The 16,886-nt window shown below is 50.9% G+C and overlaps 1 protein-coding gene across 1 annotated transcript in view; it reads right to left on the bottom strand.

Annotated features, from left to right (window-relative positions):
• The window catches only part of LOC144612350 (thrombospondin-3-like), a 61,805-nt gene that overhangs the window by 1,583 nt on the left and 43,336 nt on the right, over nt 1-16,886 (bottom strand). Inside the window, exons 21-22 of the mRNA XM_078431925.1 lie at nt 13,814-13,929; nt 10,545-10,604 (exon numbers count right to left, since the gene is read on the bottom strand). Of these exons, the coding sequence (XP_078288051.1) occupies nt 10,545-10,604; nt 13,814-13,929 (176 nt within the window). The remainder of the gene's footprint in view (nt 1-10,544; nt 10,605-13,813; nt 13,930-16,886) is intronic.

Here is a 16,886-nt window from a genome sequence, read left to right as displayed (position 1 = left end):
CCCAAAACGTCACCCATTCCTTCCCGCAGCTCCGCTCTTGCTCCCCCTCCCCCCACTCGCAACAAGGACAGGATCCCCCTCGTTCTCACCTTCCACCCCACCAGCCAGCGGATCCAACATATCATCCACCAACATTTCCGTCACCTACAACGGGACCCCACCACTGGCCATATCTTCCCATCCCCTCCCCTCTCTGCATTCCGCAGAGACCGTTCCCTCCGCAACTCCCTGGTCCACTCGTCCCTTCCTACCCAAACCACCCTAACCCCGGGCACTTTCCCTTGCAACCGCACGAGATGCAACACCTGTCCCTTTACCTCCCCCCTCAACTCCATCAAAGGACCCAAACATTCTTTCCAGGTGAGACAGAGGTTCACCTGCACCTCCTCCAACCTCATCTATTGCATCCGCTGCTCCAGATGTCAACTCATCTATATCGGCGAAACCAAGCGCAGGCTCGGCGATCGCTTCGCTGAACACCTGCGCTCGGTCCGCATTAACGCCACTGATCTCCCGGTGGCCCAGCACTTCAACTCCCCCTCCCATTCCCAGTCTGACCTCTCTGTCATGGGCCTCCTCCAGTGCCATAGTGAGGCCCGCCGGAAATTGGAGGAGCAGCACCTCATATTTCGCCTGGGCAGTTTGCGGCCCGGTGGTATGAACGTCGACTTCTCCAACTTCAGATAGCTCCTCTGTCCCTCCCTTCCCCTCCTCCTTCCCAGATCTCCCTCTATCTTCCTGTCTCCACCTATATCCTTCCTTTGTCCCACCCCCGACATCAGTCTGAAGAAGGGTCTCGACCCGAAACGTCACCCATTCCTTCTCTCCCGAGATGCTGCCTGACCTGCTGAGTTACTCCAGCATTTTGTGAATAAATCGATTTGTACCAGCATCTGCAGTTATTTTCTTATACCCATTCCTTCTCTCCAGAGATGCTGCCTGACCCGCTGAGTTACTCCAGCTTTTTGTGTCTATCCTGGGGTACTGTGTGCAGATTTGGTCCCCTAATTTGAGGAAGGACATTCGTGCTATTGAGGGCGTGCAGCGAAGGTTCACCAGGTTAATTCCCGGGATGGCGGGACTGACAGATGATGAAAGAATGGATCGACTGGGCTTGTATTCACTGGAATTTAAGAGGATGAGAGGCGATCTTAAGGGATTGGACAGGCTAGATGCAGGAAAAATGTTCCCCATGTTGGGGGAAGTCCAGAACCCAGGCTCACAGTTTAAGAATAAGGGGTAGGCCATTTAGGACTGAGATGAGGAAAAACCTTTTCATCGAGAGTTGGGAATCTGTGGAATTCTCTGCCACAGAAGGCAGTGGAGGCCAATTCACTGGATGAATTTAAAAGAGAGTTTAAATAGAGCTCCAGGGCCTAGCGGAATCAAGGGATATGGAGAGAAGGCAGGAACGGGGGAATTGATTTTGGAGGATCAGCCATGATCATACTGACTGGCGGTACTGGCTCGAAGGGCCGAATGGCCTACCCCTGCACTTTTTTAAATTACATCTCTATGTTTCAAACGCACAGAGCATCTGCCACCTTAATACCACAGCTTTCAACACCCAACACCCCCTTTCCCGCACAGCAAGCCATCAAACTTCAAGCCCTACCCTCCAAAACATTGAACAGTGCAGCACAAGAACAGGGGGAAAAGATTTAATGGGAATCTGAGGGGCAACTGTTTCACACGCAGAGGGTGGTGGGTGAATGGAACGAGCTGCCAGAGGAGGTAGTTGAGGCTGGGACTATCCCAACGTTTAAGAAACAGTTGGACAGGTACATGGACAGGACAGGTTTGGAGGGATATGGACCAAACGCGGGCAGGTGGGACTAGTGTAGCTGGCAGACACAAAAATGCTGGAGTAACTCAGCGGGACAGGCAGCATCTCTGGAGAGAAGGCATGGGTGACGTTTCGGGTCGAGACCCTTCTTCAGACTGTGTAGGAAAATAACTGCAGATGCTGGTACAAATCAAACGTAACACAAAATGCTGGAGCAACTCAGCAGGTCAGGCAGCATCTCTGGAGAGAAGGCATGGGTGACGTTTCGGGTCGAGACCCTTCTTCAGACCGATGTCAGGGGGGGGCGGGACAAAGAAAGGATACAGGTGGAGACAGGAAGACAGTGGGAGAACTGGGAAGGGGGAGGGGAAGAGAGGGACAGAGGAACTATCTGAAGTTGGAGAAGTCAATGTTCATACCGCTGGGCTGTAAGCTGCCCAGGCGAAATATGAGGTGCTGTTCCTCCAATTTGCGGTGGGCCTCACTCTGACAATGGAGGAGGCCCAGGACAGAAAGGTCAGACTGGGAGTGGGAGGGGGTGTTGGAGTGCTCAGCCTTCTTCAGACTATTCTGTTGCTATATGTATTACGGTCTTAAAATGGGAAGTTTCTCCAATTGCTCGTCGGGTGTTTACTGTATTAACAATAGAAATGATTAGATGGCATGTCACGTGTCCATGTTTGCCAAAAACAAGGGATTGGCAGCGTAGCATTGCAATAATGTAGTCATGGACTAAGCAAATGAGCAAATCTAGGACCAATAGGTGCAGGAGGAGGCCATTCGGCCCTTCAAGCCAGCACCGCCATTCAATGTGATCATGGCTGATCCTTCTCAATCAGTACCCTGTTCCTGCCTTCTCCCCATACCCCCTGACTCCGCTATCCTTAAGAGCTCTATCCAGCTCTCTCTTGAATGCATTCAGAGAATTGGTCTCCACTGCCTTCTGAGGCAGAGAATTCCACAGATTCACAACTCTCTGACTGAAAAAGTTTTTCCTCATCTCAGTTCTAAATGGCCGACCCCTTATTCTTAAACTGTGGCCGCTTGTTCTGGACTCCCCCAACATTGGGAACATGTTTCCTGCCTCTAACTTGTCCAACCTATACAATTTGGTGGAACAGAAAGCCGGGGGGGGGGGGGGTGGGGGACAGGCCCTTCGGCCCATTTGGCCATGCCAACCGTCAAGCACCCATTTACCCCAATCCCTTTGGAGGATTGTCAACATGTTAGACAACGGACGACAAACAAGAGATGGCACCAGGGCACCTACCAGGAAAGCCCCTGAACCGCCTCCCCACTGGAGTGGGACGTTGCGGACTCAACCTGAAGAAGTGGGGCTTCTCGGGGCTCAGACAACGGCAACTGTGGGGAGGTGCAGACAATGGCCCGCCCACTGACTTGGCGGTGGAGAGGCATGGACTGCGGACGATCTCCGCAGAGGCACCGGCCGCGGCAAAGCGATGGCGGAACCTCGCCCGACACACGAGTGCAAACCCCGATCCTATCCTAACCCCATTCAATTCTCCCCACTTTCTGACCACCTCTCCCACCCAGACCCACTCACTCACCCACCTACACTCGCATACCCCAGCTTTTTGTGTCCATCTCGTGATGGAGGTGGAGAAAGGGGTTTAAAACACACTCACACACACACACACACACACACACACACACACACGGCTGGGTTTTGTAAATAGCGAGTGTATACAAAAGCAAGGAGACTCGGCTGAGATTTTACAATAACACCGATCCAGCCACAACTGGATTAATCAGTTCTAATCACCGTTCTGCCTTGTGCATGGCCTTTAAAGGCGAAAGGGACAAAGATTCACAAGTTATAGGAGGAGTTTCGTTTTTAGTTTAGTTTAGAAGTGCGGAAATAGGCCCCTTTCGGCCCACCGGGTCCGCGCCGACCAGCGATCCCCGCCGACCAGCGCCGACCAGCGATCCCCGCCGACCAGCGCCGACCAGCGATCCCCGCCGACCAGCGCCGACCAGCGATCCCCGCCGACCAGCGCCGACCAGCGATCCCCGCCGACCAGCGCCGACCAGCGATCCCCGCCGACCAGCGCCGACCAGCGATCCCCGCCGACCAGCGCCGACCAGCGATCCCCGCCGACCAGCGCCGACCAGCGATCCCCGCCGACCAGCGCCGACCAGCGATCCCCGCACACTAACACTATCCTATAAGAAAATAACTGCAGATGCTGGTACAAATCAAAGGTATTTATTCACAAAATGCTGGAGTAACGAGAGTGGTCAGATAGGTGGCAGAAGGGTCTCGACCCGAAACGTCACCCATTCCTTCTCTCCTGAGATGCTGCCTGACCCGCTGAGTTACTCCAGCATTGTGTGCCTACCTGGTCAGATAGGAATCTGTCTATTATTGCTTTGTGTACTGTGATACAGATACAGTAAGGTACTTTGTTTGCATGCCCGCCAGGCAAATTCTATCCTACGCAAACACAATCGAGTCACGCAAGAACAAGGAGCTCAAACAGAAAAATAACCCGAATATAATGTTATGCTTCTATAGCTACAGAGAAAGTGCAGGCGAATAAAAGTGCAAGCGTTGCAATGAGGTAGATTGGGAGATCGGGACTTCACCCGTAGCTTATGAGGGGTCGGTTCAGTAATAGAATAGAATGGCCTTTATTGTCATTCAAAAATTGGGCGGCACGGTAGCGCAGCGGTAGAGTTGCTGCTTTACAGCGAATGCAGCGCCAGAGACTCAGGTTCGATCCTGACTACGGGTGCTGCACTGTAAGGAGTTTGTACGTTCTCCCCGTGACCTGCGTGGGTTTTCTCCGAGATCTTCGGTTTCCTCCCACACTCCAAAGACGTACAGGTATGTAGGTTAATTGGCTGGGTAAATGTAAAAATTGTCCCTAGTGGGTGTAGGATAGAGGCAATAGAAAAGACAGCAATAGAACCCACAATCACAAAAGCAACATAAAACAAAAAACATCCATCACAGAAGGCAGTGGAGGCCAATTCTCTGAATGCATTCAAGAGAGAGCTGGATAGAGCTCTTAAGGATCGCGGAGTCTGGGGGGAAGGGGAGAAGGCAGGAACGGGGTACTGATTGAGAATGATCAGCCATGATCACATTGAATGGCGGTGCGTACAGGCTCGAAGGGCCGAATGGCCTCCTCCTGCACCTATTGTCTACAGTGAGTCTCCTCCAGTCACCTCCTCACTGTGATGGAAGGCCAGAATGTCTTTCTCTTCCCCTGCCGTCTTCCCCTGCAATCATCTGCTAACAGTGGGGAAGAACAGTTAGCACTTTAGAGATACATCGCGGAAACAGGCCCTTCGGCCCACCGAGTACGTGCCGACCAGCAATATTAACACTATCCTACACACACTGGGGACAATTTTTACATTTACACCGAGCCAATTTACCTACAAACCCGCACGTCTTTGGAGTGCGGGAGAAAACTGAAGATCTCGGAGAAAACCCACGCGGGTCACGGGGAGAACGTACAAACTCCGTACAGGCGGCGCCCGTAGTCGGGATGGAACCCGGGTCTCCGGCGCTGCATTCGCCGTAAGGCGGCAACTCTACCGCTGCGCTTCCTAACTGTTCTCGAATCTGGTGGTAGGTGCTTTCAATCTTTGTATCTTCGACCCAACGAGAGAGGGAGGAAGAGGTAATGACCAAGGGGCGAATGGCCCTCGATTATGTTGCCTGCTTTCCTCTGAGGCAACAGGAACTTGAGCGATTGATAAATTAATGGATAGCTCGACAGACGACACATTGAGTAATAGGCCGCATTTAGAGTATTGTGTTCTGTTTTCAGGACAACATGTTATGGGAAAGATGTCATCAATCAAGGGCGCAGAGAAGATTTACAAGGATGTTGCCAGGACTCGAGGGTCTGAGTTATTGGGAGAGGTTGAGTAGGCCGGGTCTCTATTCCCCGGAGTGCAGGAGGATGAGGGGCGATCTAATAGAGGTGTGTAAAAGCATGAGAGGAATAGATCGCAGAGTCTCTTGCCCAGAGTAGGGGAATCGAGGACCAGTGGACATAGGTTTAAGGTGAAGGGGAAAAGATCGAATAGGAACCTGCGGGGTAACTTTTTCACACAAAGGGTGGTGGGTGCATGGAACGAGCTGCCAGAGGAGGTAGTTGAGGCTGGGACTATCCCAACATTTAAGAAACAGTTAGACAGGCACATGGACAGGACGGCTTTGGAGGGATGTGGACCAAACGCGGGCAGGCGGGAGTAGTGTAGCTGGGACAAGTTGGCAAGTTGGGCCGAAGGGCCTGTCTCCACACTGGATCACCAGTTCTTTGCTATCACTGATGGTTCTGACCTGAAACCTGCCCAAGTTGTCCAGAGATGCTGCCTGACCCGCTGAGTTACCCCAGCACTTTGTGTCCTTCTGTGTTACCCCATTTCCTCATCCACTCACAAGCGAGTAGGGACCTCATTGAAGCGTATAGAATACTGAAAGGCTTGGATAGAGTGGATGCGGAGAGGATGTTTCCACTAGTGGGAGAGTCTGGGACCAGAGGGCACAGCCTCAGAATTAAAGGACGTTCTTTTAGGAAGGAGATGAGGAGAAATTTCTTTTGTCATGAGTGTATCTGACTAAGTTACACTAGTCAGAGTCAGAGATCTTATAGAGGTGCATGTAATCATGAGAGGAAGAAATCGGGTAATCGCACTTTTGTCCAGAGTAAGGGAATCGAGAACTGGAGGACATAGGTTAATGTGGGGGGGGAGGGGGGGGGAGACGATTTAATAGAACTTCAAGGGGTAACTTTGTTTTTACACAGAGGGTGGTGGGCAGATGCAGCTTCTGGAGGAGGTATTTAAGACAGGTAATGTTTAAGAGATGTGTGGACAGGTAAATGGATAAGATAGGTTTAGAGGGTATAGACCAAGTGAACCTGTTGGGCCCAAACCTCTCCTGCATTGGTGCAGCACCCTCTCCTCCCCTCTCTTCCTCTCCTCCCCTCTCTTCCTCTCCCCCCCTTCCCACTTCCCCTCCCCCCACTCCATCCCCCTCAACCCTCTTTATCCTCCCCCCCTCCCTCGGAGATAAATTAAAACTTTAAAATGTGAATAACTTTTAAAATATACACCGATTTCAATTAAACTTCTTCCATTTACACCAAAGGGACGACGGTGAGCAAGGTGGGCCTAAAACTGTCGCGCTATCGTGTACAGTTTTGGCTGTAGTTCAGGAACAAACAAACAAACAAACGAGAGTTTTAGTATATAGATGGTGCGAGCGAGGGCAGGTGGAACAAGTGTAGATGGGGCATGTTGGTCGGTGTGGGAAAGTTGGGCCAAAGGGCCTGTTTCCCCCATCTACAAGTCTCTGATATTTACATAGAAACAGATAATTGGGGAGAAAACAGAATCAAGGAGTATGGGGAGAAAGCAGGAACGGGGTACTGATATTGGATGATCAGCCCTGATCATATTAGACAATAGGTGCAGGAGGAGGCCATTCGGCCCTTCGAGCCCGCACCCGCCATTCAATATGATCACGGCCGATCATCCACAATCACTACCCCATTCCTGCTTTCTCCCCATATCCCTCGATTCCGTTAGCCCCAAGAGTTACATCTAACTCTCTCTTGAAAACATGCAGTGAATTGGCCTCCACAACTCTCTGGGTGAAAAGGTTTTCCTCACAGTACTCTCTCAACAAAATAAACATATTCCTTTACAAAGGATAAAGTCAGAAAAGCAATATTTGAGGCGCAACCTCGCAGTGTCAGTGTCCTTTTAACACTGAGAGGGCCTTTCTAGAACATTCTTCTTGAGACTACGTGCAGTGTGAAGTCATCTAGAAAAAAGGGCGGCAATCTGTTTACATACGCAGCAAATCACGAGTCTTATGAGTTATCAATCATTAGTAATAACCTTAAATTGAAAACCAGAGGTGGCACCAAAGTGCTGGAGAGGGTGAGGTCAGGAGAGGCGGAGATTAAGAATCGGAGAGGAATATAACAGCGCTTGAAGTTTAGATTCAGGAAAGAGATAGACGGCCACAATGGACGCTACCCTAAGAATTGCTGTTTAGGAACCTCAGGTATAAATGTGGCAGAAAACACCATCCAGGTAGACACAAGGAACTGCAGACTTGCCCCACTTCAGGTAGTCCCTGCTTACCCTCTCCATCCCCTCCCCCTTCCCAGTTCCCCCACTAGTCTTCCCGTCTCCGACTACATCCTATCTTTGTCCCGCCCCCCCCCCGACATCAGTCTGAAGAAGGGTCTCGACCCGAAACGCCACCCATTCCTCCTCTCCCGAGATGCCGCCCGACCCGCTGAGTTACTCCAGCATTTTGTTAACACTATCCTACACCCACCAGGGACTTTTTTTTTTACATTTACCGAGCCGATTAACCTCCAAACCTGTTCGTCTTTAGAGTGTGGGAGGAAACCGCTGAGTTACTCCAGCATTTTGTGTCTAACAAGGAACTGCAGATGCCGGTTTACGAGAAAAAAAAAGACACAAAGTGCCGGAGTAATTCGACGAGCCAGGCGGCATCTCTGGATAACACGGATGGGGACTCTTCTTCAGACTGATTGTAGTACGAGGGAGAAAGTTGGAACAGAGGCTGGGGAGGGGCTTAGTGTATTAGTTTAGAGACACAGCGCGGAAACAGGCCCTTCGGCTCACCGGGTCCGTACCGACCAGCGATCCCCGCACACTAACACACGCACACCAGGGACATAGAGACCACACCTGGAGTACTGTGTGCAGTTTTGGTCTCCAAATTTGAACATTCTTACTATGGAGGGAGTTCAGCGTAGGTTCACGAGGTTAATTCCCGGAATGGCGGGACTGTCGTATGTTGAAAGACTGGACTTGTATAAGCTGGAATTTAGAAGGATGAGAGGGGATCTTATTGAAACATATAAGATTATTAAGGGATTGGACACGCTGGAGGCAGGAAACATGTTCCCGATGTTGGGGGAGTCCAGAACCAGGGGCCACAGTTTAAGATTAAGGGGTCGGCCATTTAGAACGGAGATGAGGAAAAACTTTTTCAGTCAGAGAGTTGTGAAGCTGTGGAATTCTCTGCCTCAGAAGGCAGTGGAGGCCAATTCCCTGGCTGTTTTCAAGAGAGAGTTAGATAGAGCACTTAATGATAGTGGAGTCAGGGGGTATGGGGAGAAGGCAGCCACCCCAGTAACGGACTGTTCCAGATGCTACGATCAGGCAAACACCTCCGCTGTCACGCTGTGAAAACGGAGAGGATGAGACGGAGCTTCTTCCCACAGGCCATCAGGACTGTCAACTTTTATAACCCCAGAGGCTAAATTTTTGTCGACACTAATAGTAACTTATTAACTTTATTTATATGCTGTAACTGTAATTCTTTTTGTGCACAACCCGCAGGCATTTCCACTTTCATTTCACTGCACATCGTGTATGTGACAAATAAATTTGACTTGACTTGACTTGATCGGGGTACTGATTGTGGATGATCAGTGGTGAATGGCAGTGCTGGCTCGAAGGGCCGAATGGCCTCCTCCTGCACCTATTGTCTATTTTTTTTTTTTTTTTAAACACTTACACCAAGCCAATTAACCTACAAACCCGCACGCCTTTGGAGAGTGGGCAGAAACCGAAGATCTCGGAGAAAACCCTCGCTGGTCACGGGGAGAACGTACAAACTCAGTACAGCCGTAGTCAGGATCAAACCCGGGCCAAAGCAGTAGCTCTACTGCTAGACCACCGGGGGGGAAAGACTAGGTGGTGTTTGGGCTCAGGACCTTTCTTGCAGGGAGTTTCTCTCTCACTGCTCCCCCTCTGTGATTCCTCAGTGTGTCGGTCAGTGTTCATACCGCTGGGGCGTAAGCTACCCCAGAGGAATACGAGGTGCTGTTCCTCCAGTTTGCACGTGGCTTCACTCTGGCAATGGAGGAGCCCAGGAAAGAAAGGTCAGTTTCGGGAATGGGAAGGGGAAAGGTGGTTAGCGACCTGGGAGATGACACCAGGAGGACGGGTGTCAAGGGTTGTGGGCAGAAGGCAGGAAAATGGCTTTCAGAGGCCATGATTGAATGACGGAGTAGGCTCGATGGGCCCAATTCTACTCCTGGAACTTGTGAGGTCCGGCAGGCCTGGGAAAACCAAGGGCAAGCGATGGGCAAAATGGTCACCCAGTCTACGCCCGGTCTCAATAACGTAGAGGAGATCACATCACATCACCGAATGCAGTAGACGAGGTTAGAGGGCGGCACGGTGGCGCAGTGGTAGAATCACTGCCTCACAGCGCCAGAGACCCAGGTTCGATCTCAGCTACGGGTGCTGTCTGCACGGAGTTTGTCCGTTCTCCCCGTGACCCACGTGGGTTTTCTCAAGAGATCTTTTCGGTTTCAATAGACAATAGGTGCAGGAGGAGGCCATTCAGCCCTTCGAGCCTGTACGCACCGCCATTCAATGTGATCATGGCTGACCATTCTCAATCAGTACCCCCGTTCCTGCCTTCTCCCCATACCCCCTGACTCCGCTATCCTTAAGAGCTCTATCCAGCTCTCTCTTGAATGCATTCAGAGAATTGGCCTCCACTGCCTTCTGAGGCAGAGAATTCCACTCTGGAGTTTCCTCCCACTATCCAAAGATCTGCAGGGCAATTGGCTTTGTATGAATGTAATTTGTCCCCAGTGCGTGCAGGATAGTGTCGGCGTGTGGGGATCGCTGGTCGGCGCGGACTGGACGGGCCCGTTTCCGCGCTGTATCTCAAAACTAAACTAAAAGAGGTTCACCTGGCCCTCTGTCTCACTTGGAAGGGCTATTGGGTCCCTGGATGGGGGGAAGAGCAGATATAAGCCCATCCAGGTATCTGTTGGACAGCACGCAACAAAAAGATTTTCACTGTTCCATAGGAACATAGAAACAAGGTGCAGGAGTAGGCCATTCGGCCTTCGCGCCTGCACCGCCATTCAATATGATCATGGCTGATCATCCAACTCAGTATCCCGTACCTGCCTTCTCTCCATACCCCCTGATCCCTTTAGCCACAAGGGCCACATCTAACTCCCTCTTAAATATAGCCAATGAACTGGCCTCAACTACCTTCTGTGGCAGAGAATTCCACAGATTCACCACTCACTGTACACGTGACAATAAACTAAACTGAAACTAAAGGGGAAAGAACTCGCTGTACTGCATTCACAAGGGACCAGGTCTCGACATGTCAGTGTAATTGTAATTCACCGTGTGAATGTGATGACCCGATACGGGGCCAGAGAGTGCAGTGGCAGCCAATATACACCCACAAAGCTAGCACAAGATGTCCTGTGAAACCAAGCAGGCGAGAGGTACCAGCTAGAACTTTCAAGCAAAGAGCAATAATTACAAAAAAAGCAGAGATTGAAGGAATGCTGAGACACAAAATGCTGGAGTAACTCAGCGGGGACAGGCAGCATCTCGGGAGACAAGGAACGGGCGAAGCTTCGGGTCGAGACCCTTCTTCAGACCGAAAGTCACGGGATAAGGGAATTGAGGTAGTGCAGCGTAGGTCACATAGAATCATAGAAAACAGGTGCAGGAGGAGGCCATTCGGCCCTTCGAGCCAGCACCGCCATTCATCGTGATCACGGCTGATCGTCTACAATCAATAACCCGTGCCTGCCTTCTCCCCACATCCCTTGATTCCGCTAGGCCCTAAAGCTCTATCTAACTCTCTCTTAAATTCATCCAGTGAATCGGCCTCCACTGCCCTCTGTGGCAGAGAATTCCACAAGTTCAAAAAGTTCCTTCTCACCTCAGTTTTAAATGGAAGGCATTTATTCACAAAATGCTGGGGTAACTCAGCGGGTCGAGGCAGCATCTCAGGAGAGAAGGAATGGGTGACGTTTCGGGTCGAGACCCTTCCTCAGATGGCCTCCCCAGAGTTCACGAGATTGATCCCTGGGATGGTGGGACTGCCATATGAGGAAAGATTGGAAAGACTAGGCTTATGTTCACTGGAGTTTAGAAGGATGAGAGGGGATTTTATAGAGACGTATAAAATTCTAAAAGGACTTGACAAACTAGATGCAGGGAAAATGTTCCCAATGTTGGGGGAGTCCAGAACCAGGGGCCACACACACAGTCTTAGAATAAAGGGGAGGCCATTTAAAACTGAAGTGAGAAGGAACATTTTCACCCAGAGAGTTGTGAATTTGTGGAATTCTCTGCCACAGAGGGCAGTGGAGGCCGATTCACTGGATGAATTTAAGAGAGTTAGATAGAGCTGGTGGGATCAAGGGATATGGGGAGAAGCTGGGCACAGGTTACTGATTGTGGATGATCAGCCATGATCACATTGAATGGCGGTGCTGGCTCGAAGGGCCGAATGGCCTCCTCCTGCACCTATTTTCTATGTTTCGATGAGAGATACGAACGATGGGGGGGGGGGAGAGGGAGAGATACGGAACAAATGAATGAAAGATAAGCAAAAAAAGAAATGACGATAAAGGAAGCATAAGGAAATAACTGCAGATGCTGCTACAAAACAAAACACATAAAATTCTTACGGGGTTGGAGAGGCTAGATGCGGGAAGATTGTTCCCGATGTTGGGGAAGTCCAGAACCAGGGGTCACAGCTTAAGGATAAGGGGGAAGTCTTTTAGGACCGAGATGGAGAAAACATTTCTTCACACAGAGAGTGGTGAGTCTGTGGAATTCTCTGCCACAGAAGGTAGTTGAGGCCAGTTCATTGGCTATATTTAAGAGGGAGTTAGATGTGGCCCTTGTGGCTAAAGGGATCAGGGGGTATGGAGAGAAGGCAGGTACGGGATACTGAGTTGGATGATCAGCCATGATCATATTGAATGGCTGTGCGTACAGGCTCGAAGGGCCGAATGGCCTACTCCTGCACCTATTTTCTATGTTTCTATGAGATGGTGTTGCTCCAAAGTTTGCATTTGGCCTCACTCTGACAACGGAGGAGGCCAAGGACTGGGAGGTCAGTGTGGGAATGGGAAGGGGAATTAAAGTGTTTGGCAACCGGGAGATCAGTTTCGTGATATCAAGTGAGCATCATTCTGGGAATTTACACAGGTGGAGCAAACGCAAAGCGTTAACGAAACCATCGAGCTTTGGTGACTGAGTGCCGGGGCAATTAAGAAAGGTTAATGATTGACCACAGAGCAGGAGGCAGCAGCAGCAGGGATGTGAATCACTTTGTGTCACGAACAAGGCTAGCCAAGGGCGACGCAGCGGTCGAGTTGGTGCCTTGCAACGCCAGACACCCGGGTTCAATCCTGACCGCGGGCGCTGCCTGCACGGGGCTTGCACGTTCTCCCCGTGACCGGCGAGGGTTTCCTCCAACATCTTCAGTTTCCTCCCGCACTCCAAAGACGTGCGGCTTTGCAGGTTGTGTGCCAAGCGCAGGCTCGGCGACCGTTTCGCTCGACACCTCCGCCTTAACCAACCTGATCTCCCGGTGGCTCAGCACTTCAACTCCCCCTCCCACTCCCCAGTCTCACCTTTCTGTCCTGGGCCTCCTCCATTGTCATTGTCCAGCGCAAATTAGAGGAACAGCACCTCATATTTCGCTCGGGTAGTTTACACCCCAGCGGTATGAACATTGACTTCTCTAACTTCAGATAGTTCCTCTGTCCCTCTCTTTCCCCTCCCCAGTTTTCCCACTAGTCTTCCTGTCTCCGACTACACCCTATCTTTGTCCCGACCCCTCCCCTGACATCAGCCCAAGGAAGGGTCCCGACCCGAAACGTCACCCATTCCTTCTCCCCCAAGATGCTGCCTGACCCGCTGAGTTACCCCGGCTTTTCGTGTCTACCTTCAGGTTTGTAGGTTAATTGGCTTATTACAAGTGCGAATTGTCCCCTAGTGTGTGTGTGTGTGTGTGTGTGCTTGTGTGTGTGTGTGTGTGTGCGTGCGTGCGTGTGTGTAGGATAGTGTTGGTGTGTGGGGATCGCTGGTCGGCGCGGACTCGGTGGGCCGAAGGGCCTGTTTCCTCGCGGCATCTCCAAACTAAACTAAAACTAAACCAAGGTGCTCGCATTGCGACACTGTGACTCAGGACCAACGCCCATACCCCACGATGCCCCGGTCAAGCCGCAGGTTGGGCGGGCGGCTGGGTGACTGCCCGGTTTTCGTGCAACGTAGATTCGATAGGCGGCCACTTCAGCGACCAGGTGGAGCCGCGATAAATGACTCTTCATTGGAACAAAGGGTGAAAAGCTGGCCACAAACCACAGCGTTGCCACGGCAACGGCACAGGACACCAAGGTCGGCAAACTCGGCGGCAGTAGGCCTTAGCTCAGAGACCCAGCCAGCGTGGAAATGGGCCCCTCGGCCCACCGATCAACCGCTCACACTATTTCAGTTCAGAGATACACCGTGGAAACAGGCCCTTCGGCCCACCGAGTCCATGCCGACTATCGATCAACTGTTCACACTAGTTCAGTTAAGAGATACACTGTGAAACAGGCCCTTCGGCCCACCGAGTCCATGCCGACCAGCGATCAACCGTTCACACTAGTGAGTGGGGATCTTATAGAAACATATAAAATTCTTAAGGGGTTGGAGAGGCTAGATGCGGGAAGATTGTTCCCGATGTTGGGGGAGTCCAGAACCAGGGGTCACAGCTTAAGGATAAGGGGGAAGTCTTTTAGGACCGAGATGAGAAAACATTTCTTCACACAGAGAGTGGTGAGTCTGTGGAATTCTCTGCCACAGAAGGTAGTTGAGGCCAGTTCATTGGCTATATTTAAGAGGGAGTTAGATGTGGCCCTTTTTGCTAAAGGGATCAGGGGGTACGGAGAGAAGGCAGGTACGGGATACTGAGCTGGATGATCAGCCATGATCATATTGAATGGCGGTGCGTACAGGCTCGAAGGGCCGAATGGCCCACTCCTGCACCTATTTTCTATGTTTCTATGTTCAGTTCAGAGATACACCAGGGAAACAGGCCCTTCAGCCCACTGAGCCCATGCCAACCAGCCATTCACACTAGTTCAGTTCAGATACACCGTGAAACAGGCCCTTCGGCCCACCAAGTCATCTGCTCACACTAGTTTAGTATAGAGATACACAGTGTAAACAGGCCCACTTCCTCACCCACTCCCTACACACCAAAGGTAATTTACTGCGGGATAATTAGCCTGCAAAACCCTAACGCCTTTGGGATGTGGGAGGATGTGGGATGTGCGTCCTCCCAATCTATTCCCCTCCCGAATTTACACACCGCTACAAGATCACTCCTCAGCCTCCTGCCCTCCAAGGAATAAAATCCTACCCAACCCGACCTGCCCCCTGTATCTCAGACCCTCGAGTCGTGGCAACATCCTCATAAATAAATCTTCTCAGCAGTCTTTCCAGTTTAACAGCATTATGACTACCTGCCTAACATGCTGTTGGTCCTCCGTGTGCAGCCCCATACGCAGCAGGGTGCGATGCACTGTGTATTGTGACACATTCCTCCCGTGACCACCGTTAACATTTTCCGTGACTTGTGCCAGAGTCGACTTTCTGTCGGCTCGGACCAGACGGGATCGCCTTCGTTGCCCTCGCGCATCGATGAGCCTTGGGCGCCCAACACCCTGCCTGTCGCCGGTTTGTGGGTTTGTCCCTCCTCGGACCACTGTTAGTCAGTCAGTACTCACCACTGCTGACCGGGAGCACCCCACAAGCCTTGCCGTTTCAGAGATGCTCTGACCCAGTCGTCTGGCCACAACAATTTGGCCCTTGTCAAAGTCGCTCAGGTCTTTACCCCTGCCCATTTCTCCTGCATCCAACACGTCAACTTCAAGAACTGACTGTTGACTTGCTGCCTAATATATCCCACCCCTTGACAGGTGCCATTGCAACAATATAATCAATGTTATTCACTTCGCCTGTCCGTGGTCATAATGTTTTGGCTGATTCAGAAGGGATCAGGCTCAGTACAAAGTGGGTGTACCCAAAGAGTTAGGAGCTCCTTAAGATAAGAGATTTAAGAGTTCCGCTCAACGCAATTCATTGAAACTTACAGAACAATGAAAGGCATAGATAGAGTGGATGTGGGGAGGATGTTTCCACTGGTGGGGGAGTCCAGGACCAGAGGGCACAGCCTCAGAATTAAAGGACGTTCTTTTAAAACGTCACCCAGGGCATTGGTGAGACCACACCTGGCGTATTGCGTACAGTTTTGGTCTCCTAATCTGAGGAAAGACATTCTTGCCATAGAGGGAGTACAGAGAAGGTTCACCAGATTGATTCCTGGGATGGCAGGACTTTCATATGAAGAAAGACTGGATAGACTCGGCTTGTACTCGCTGGAATTTAGAAGATTGAGGGGGGATCTTATAGAAACTTACAAAATTCTTAAGGGGTTGGACAGGCTAGATGCAGCAAGATTGTTCCCGATGTTGGGGAAGTCCAGAACAAGGGGTCACAGTTTAAGGATAAGGGGGAAGTCTTTTAGGACCGAGATGAGAAAAAAAATTTTCACACAGAGAGTGGTGAATCTATGGAATTCTCTGCCACAGAGGGTCGTTGAGGCCAGTTAATTGCTATATTTAAGAGGGAGTTATATGTGGCCCTTGTGGCTAAAGGGATCAGGGGGTATGGAGAGAAGGCAGGTATAGGTTACTGAGTTGGATGATCAGCCATGATCATATTGACAACAGACAATAGGTGCAGGAGGAGGCCATTCGGCCCTTCGAGCCAGCACCACCATTCAATGTGGTAATGGCTGATCATTCTCAATCAGCACCCCGTTCCTGCCTTCTCCCCATACCCCCTGACTCCGCTTTCCTTAAGAGCTCTGTCCAGCTCTCTCTTGAATGCATTCAGAGAATTGGCCTCCACTGCCTTCTGAGGCAGAGAATTCCACAGATTCACAACTCTCTGACTGAAAAAGTGTTTCCTCATCTCAGTTCTAAATGGTCGACCCCTTATTCTTAAACTGTGGCCCCTGGTTCTGGACTCCCCCAATATTGGGAACATGTTTCCTGCCTCTAACGTGTCCAACCCATTAATAATCTTATACGTTTCGATAAGATCTCCTCTCATCCTTCTAAATTCCAGTGTATATTGAATGGCGGTGCGTACAGGCTCGAAGGGCCGAATGGCCTACTCCTGCACCTATTTTCTATGTTTCTATGTTCCCTTCTCTCCCGAGATGCTGCCT

This window comes from Rhinoraja longicauda, chromosome 44 (assembly GCF_053455715.1).
Source record: "Rhinoraja longicauda isolate Sanriku21f chromosome 44, sRhiLon1.1, whole genome shotgun sequence".
NCBI classification, from domain to species: Eukaryota; Metazoa; Chordata; class Chondrichthyes; order Rajiformes; family Arhynchobatidae; genus Rhinoraja; species Rhinoraja longicauda.
This window is presented reverse-complemented; position numbering and strand designations above follow the sequence as displayed.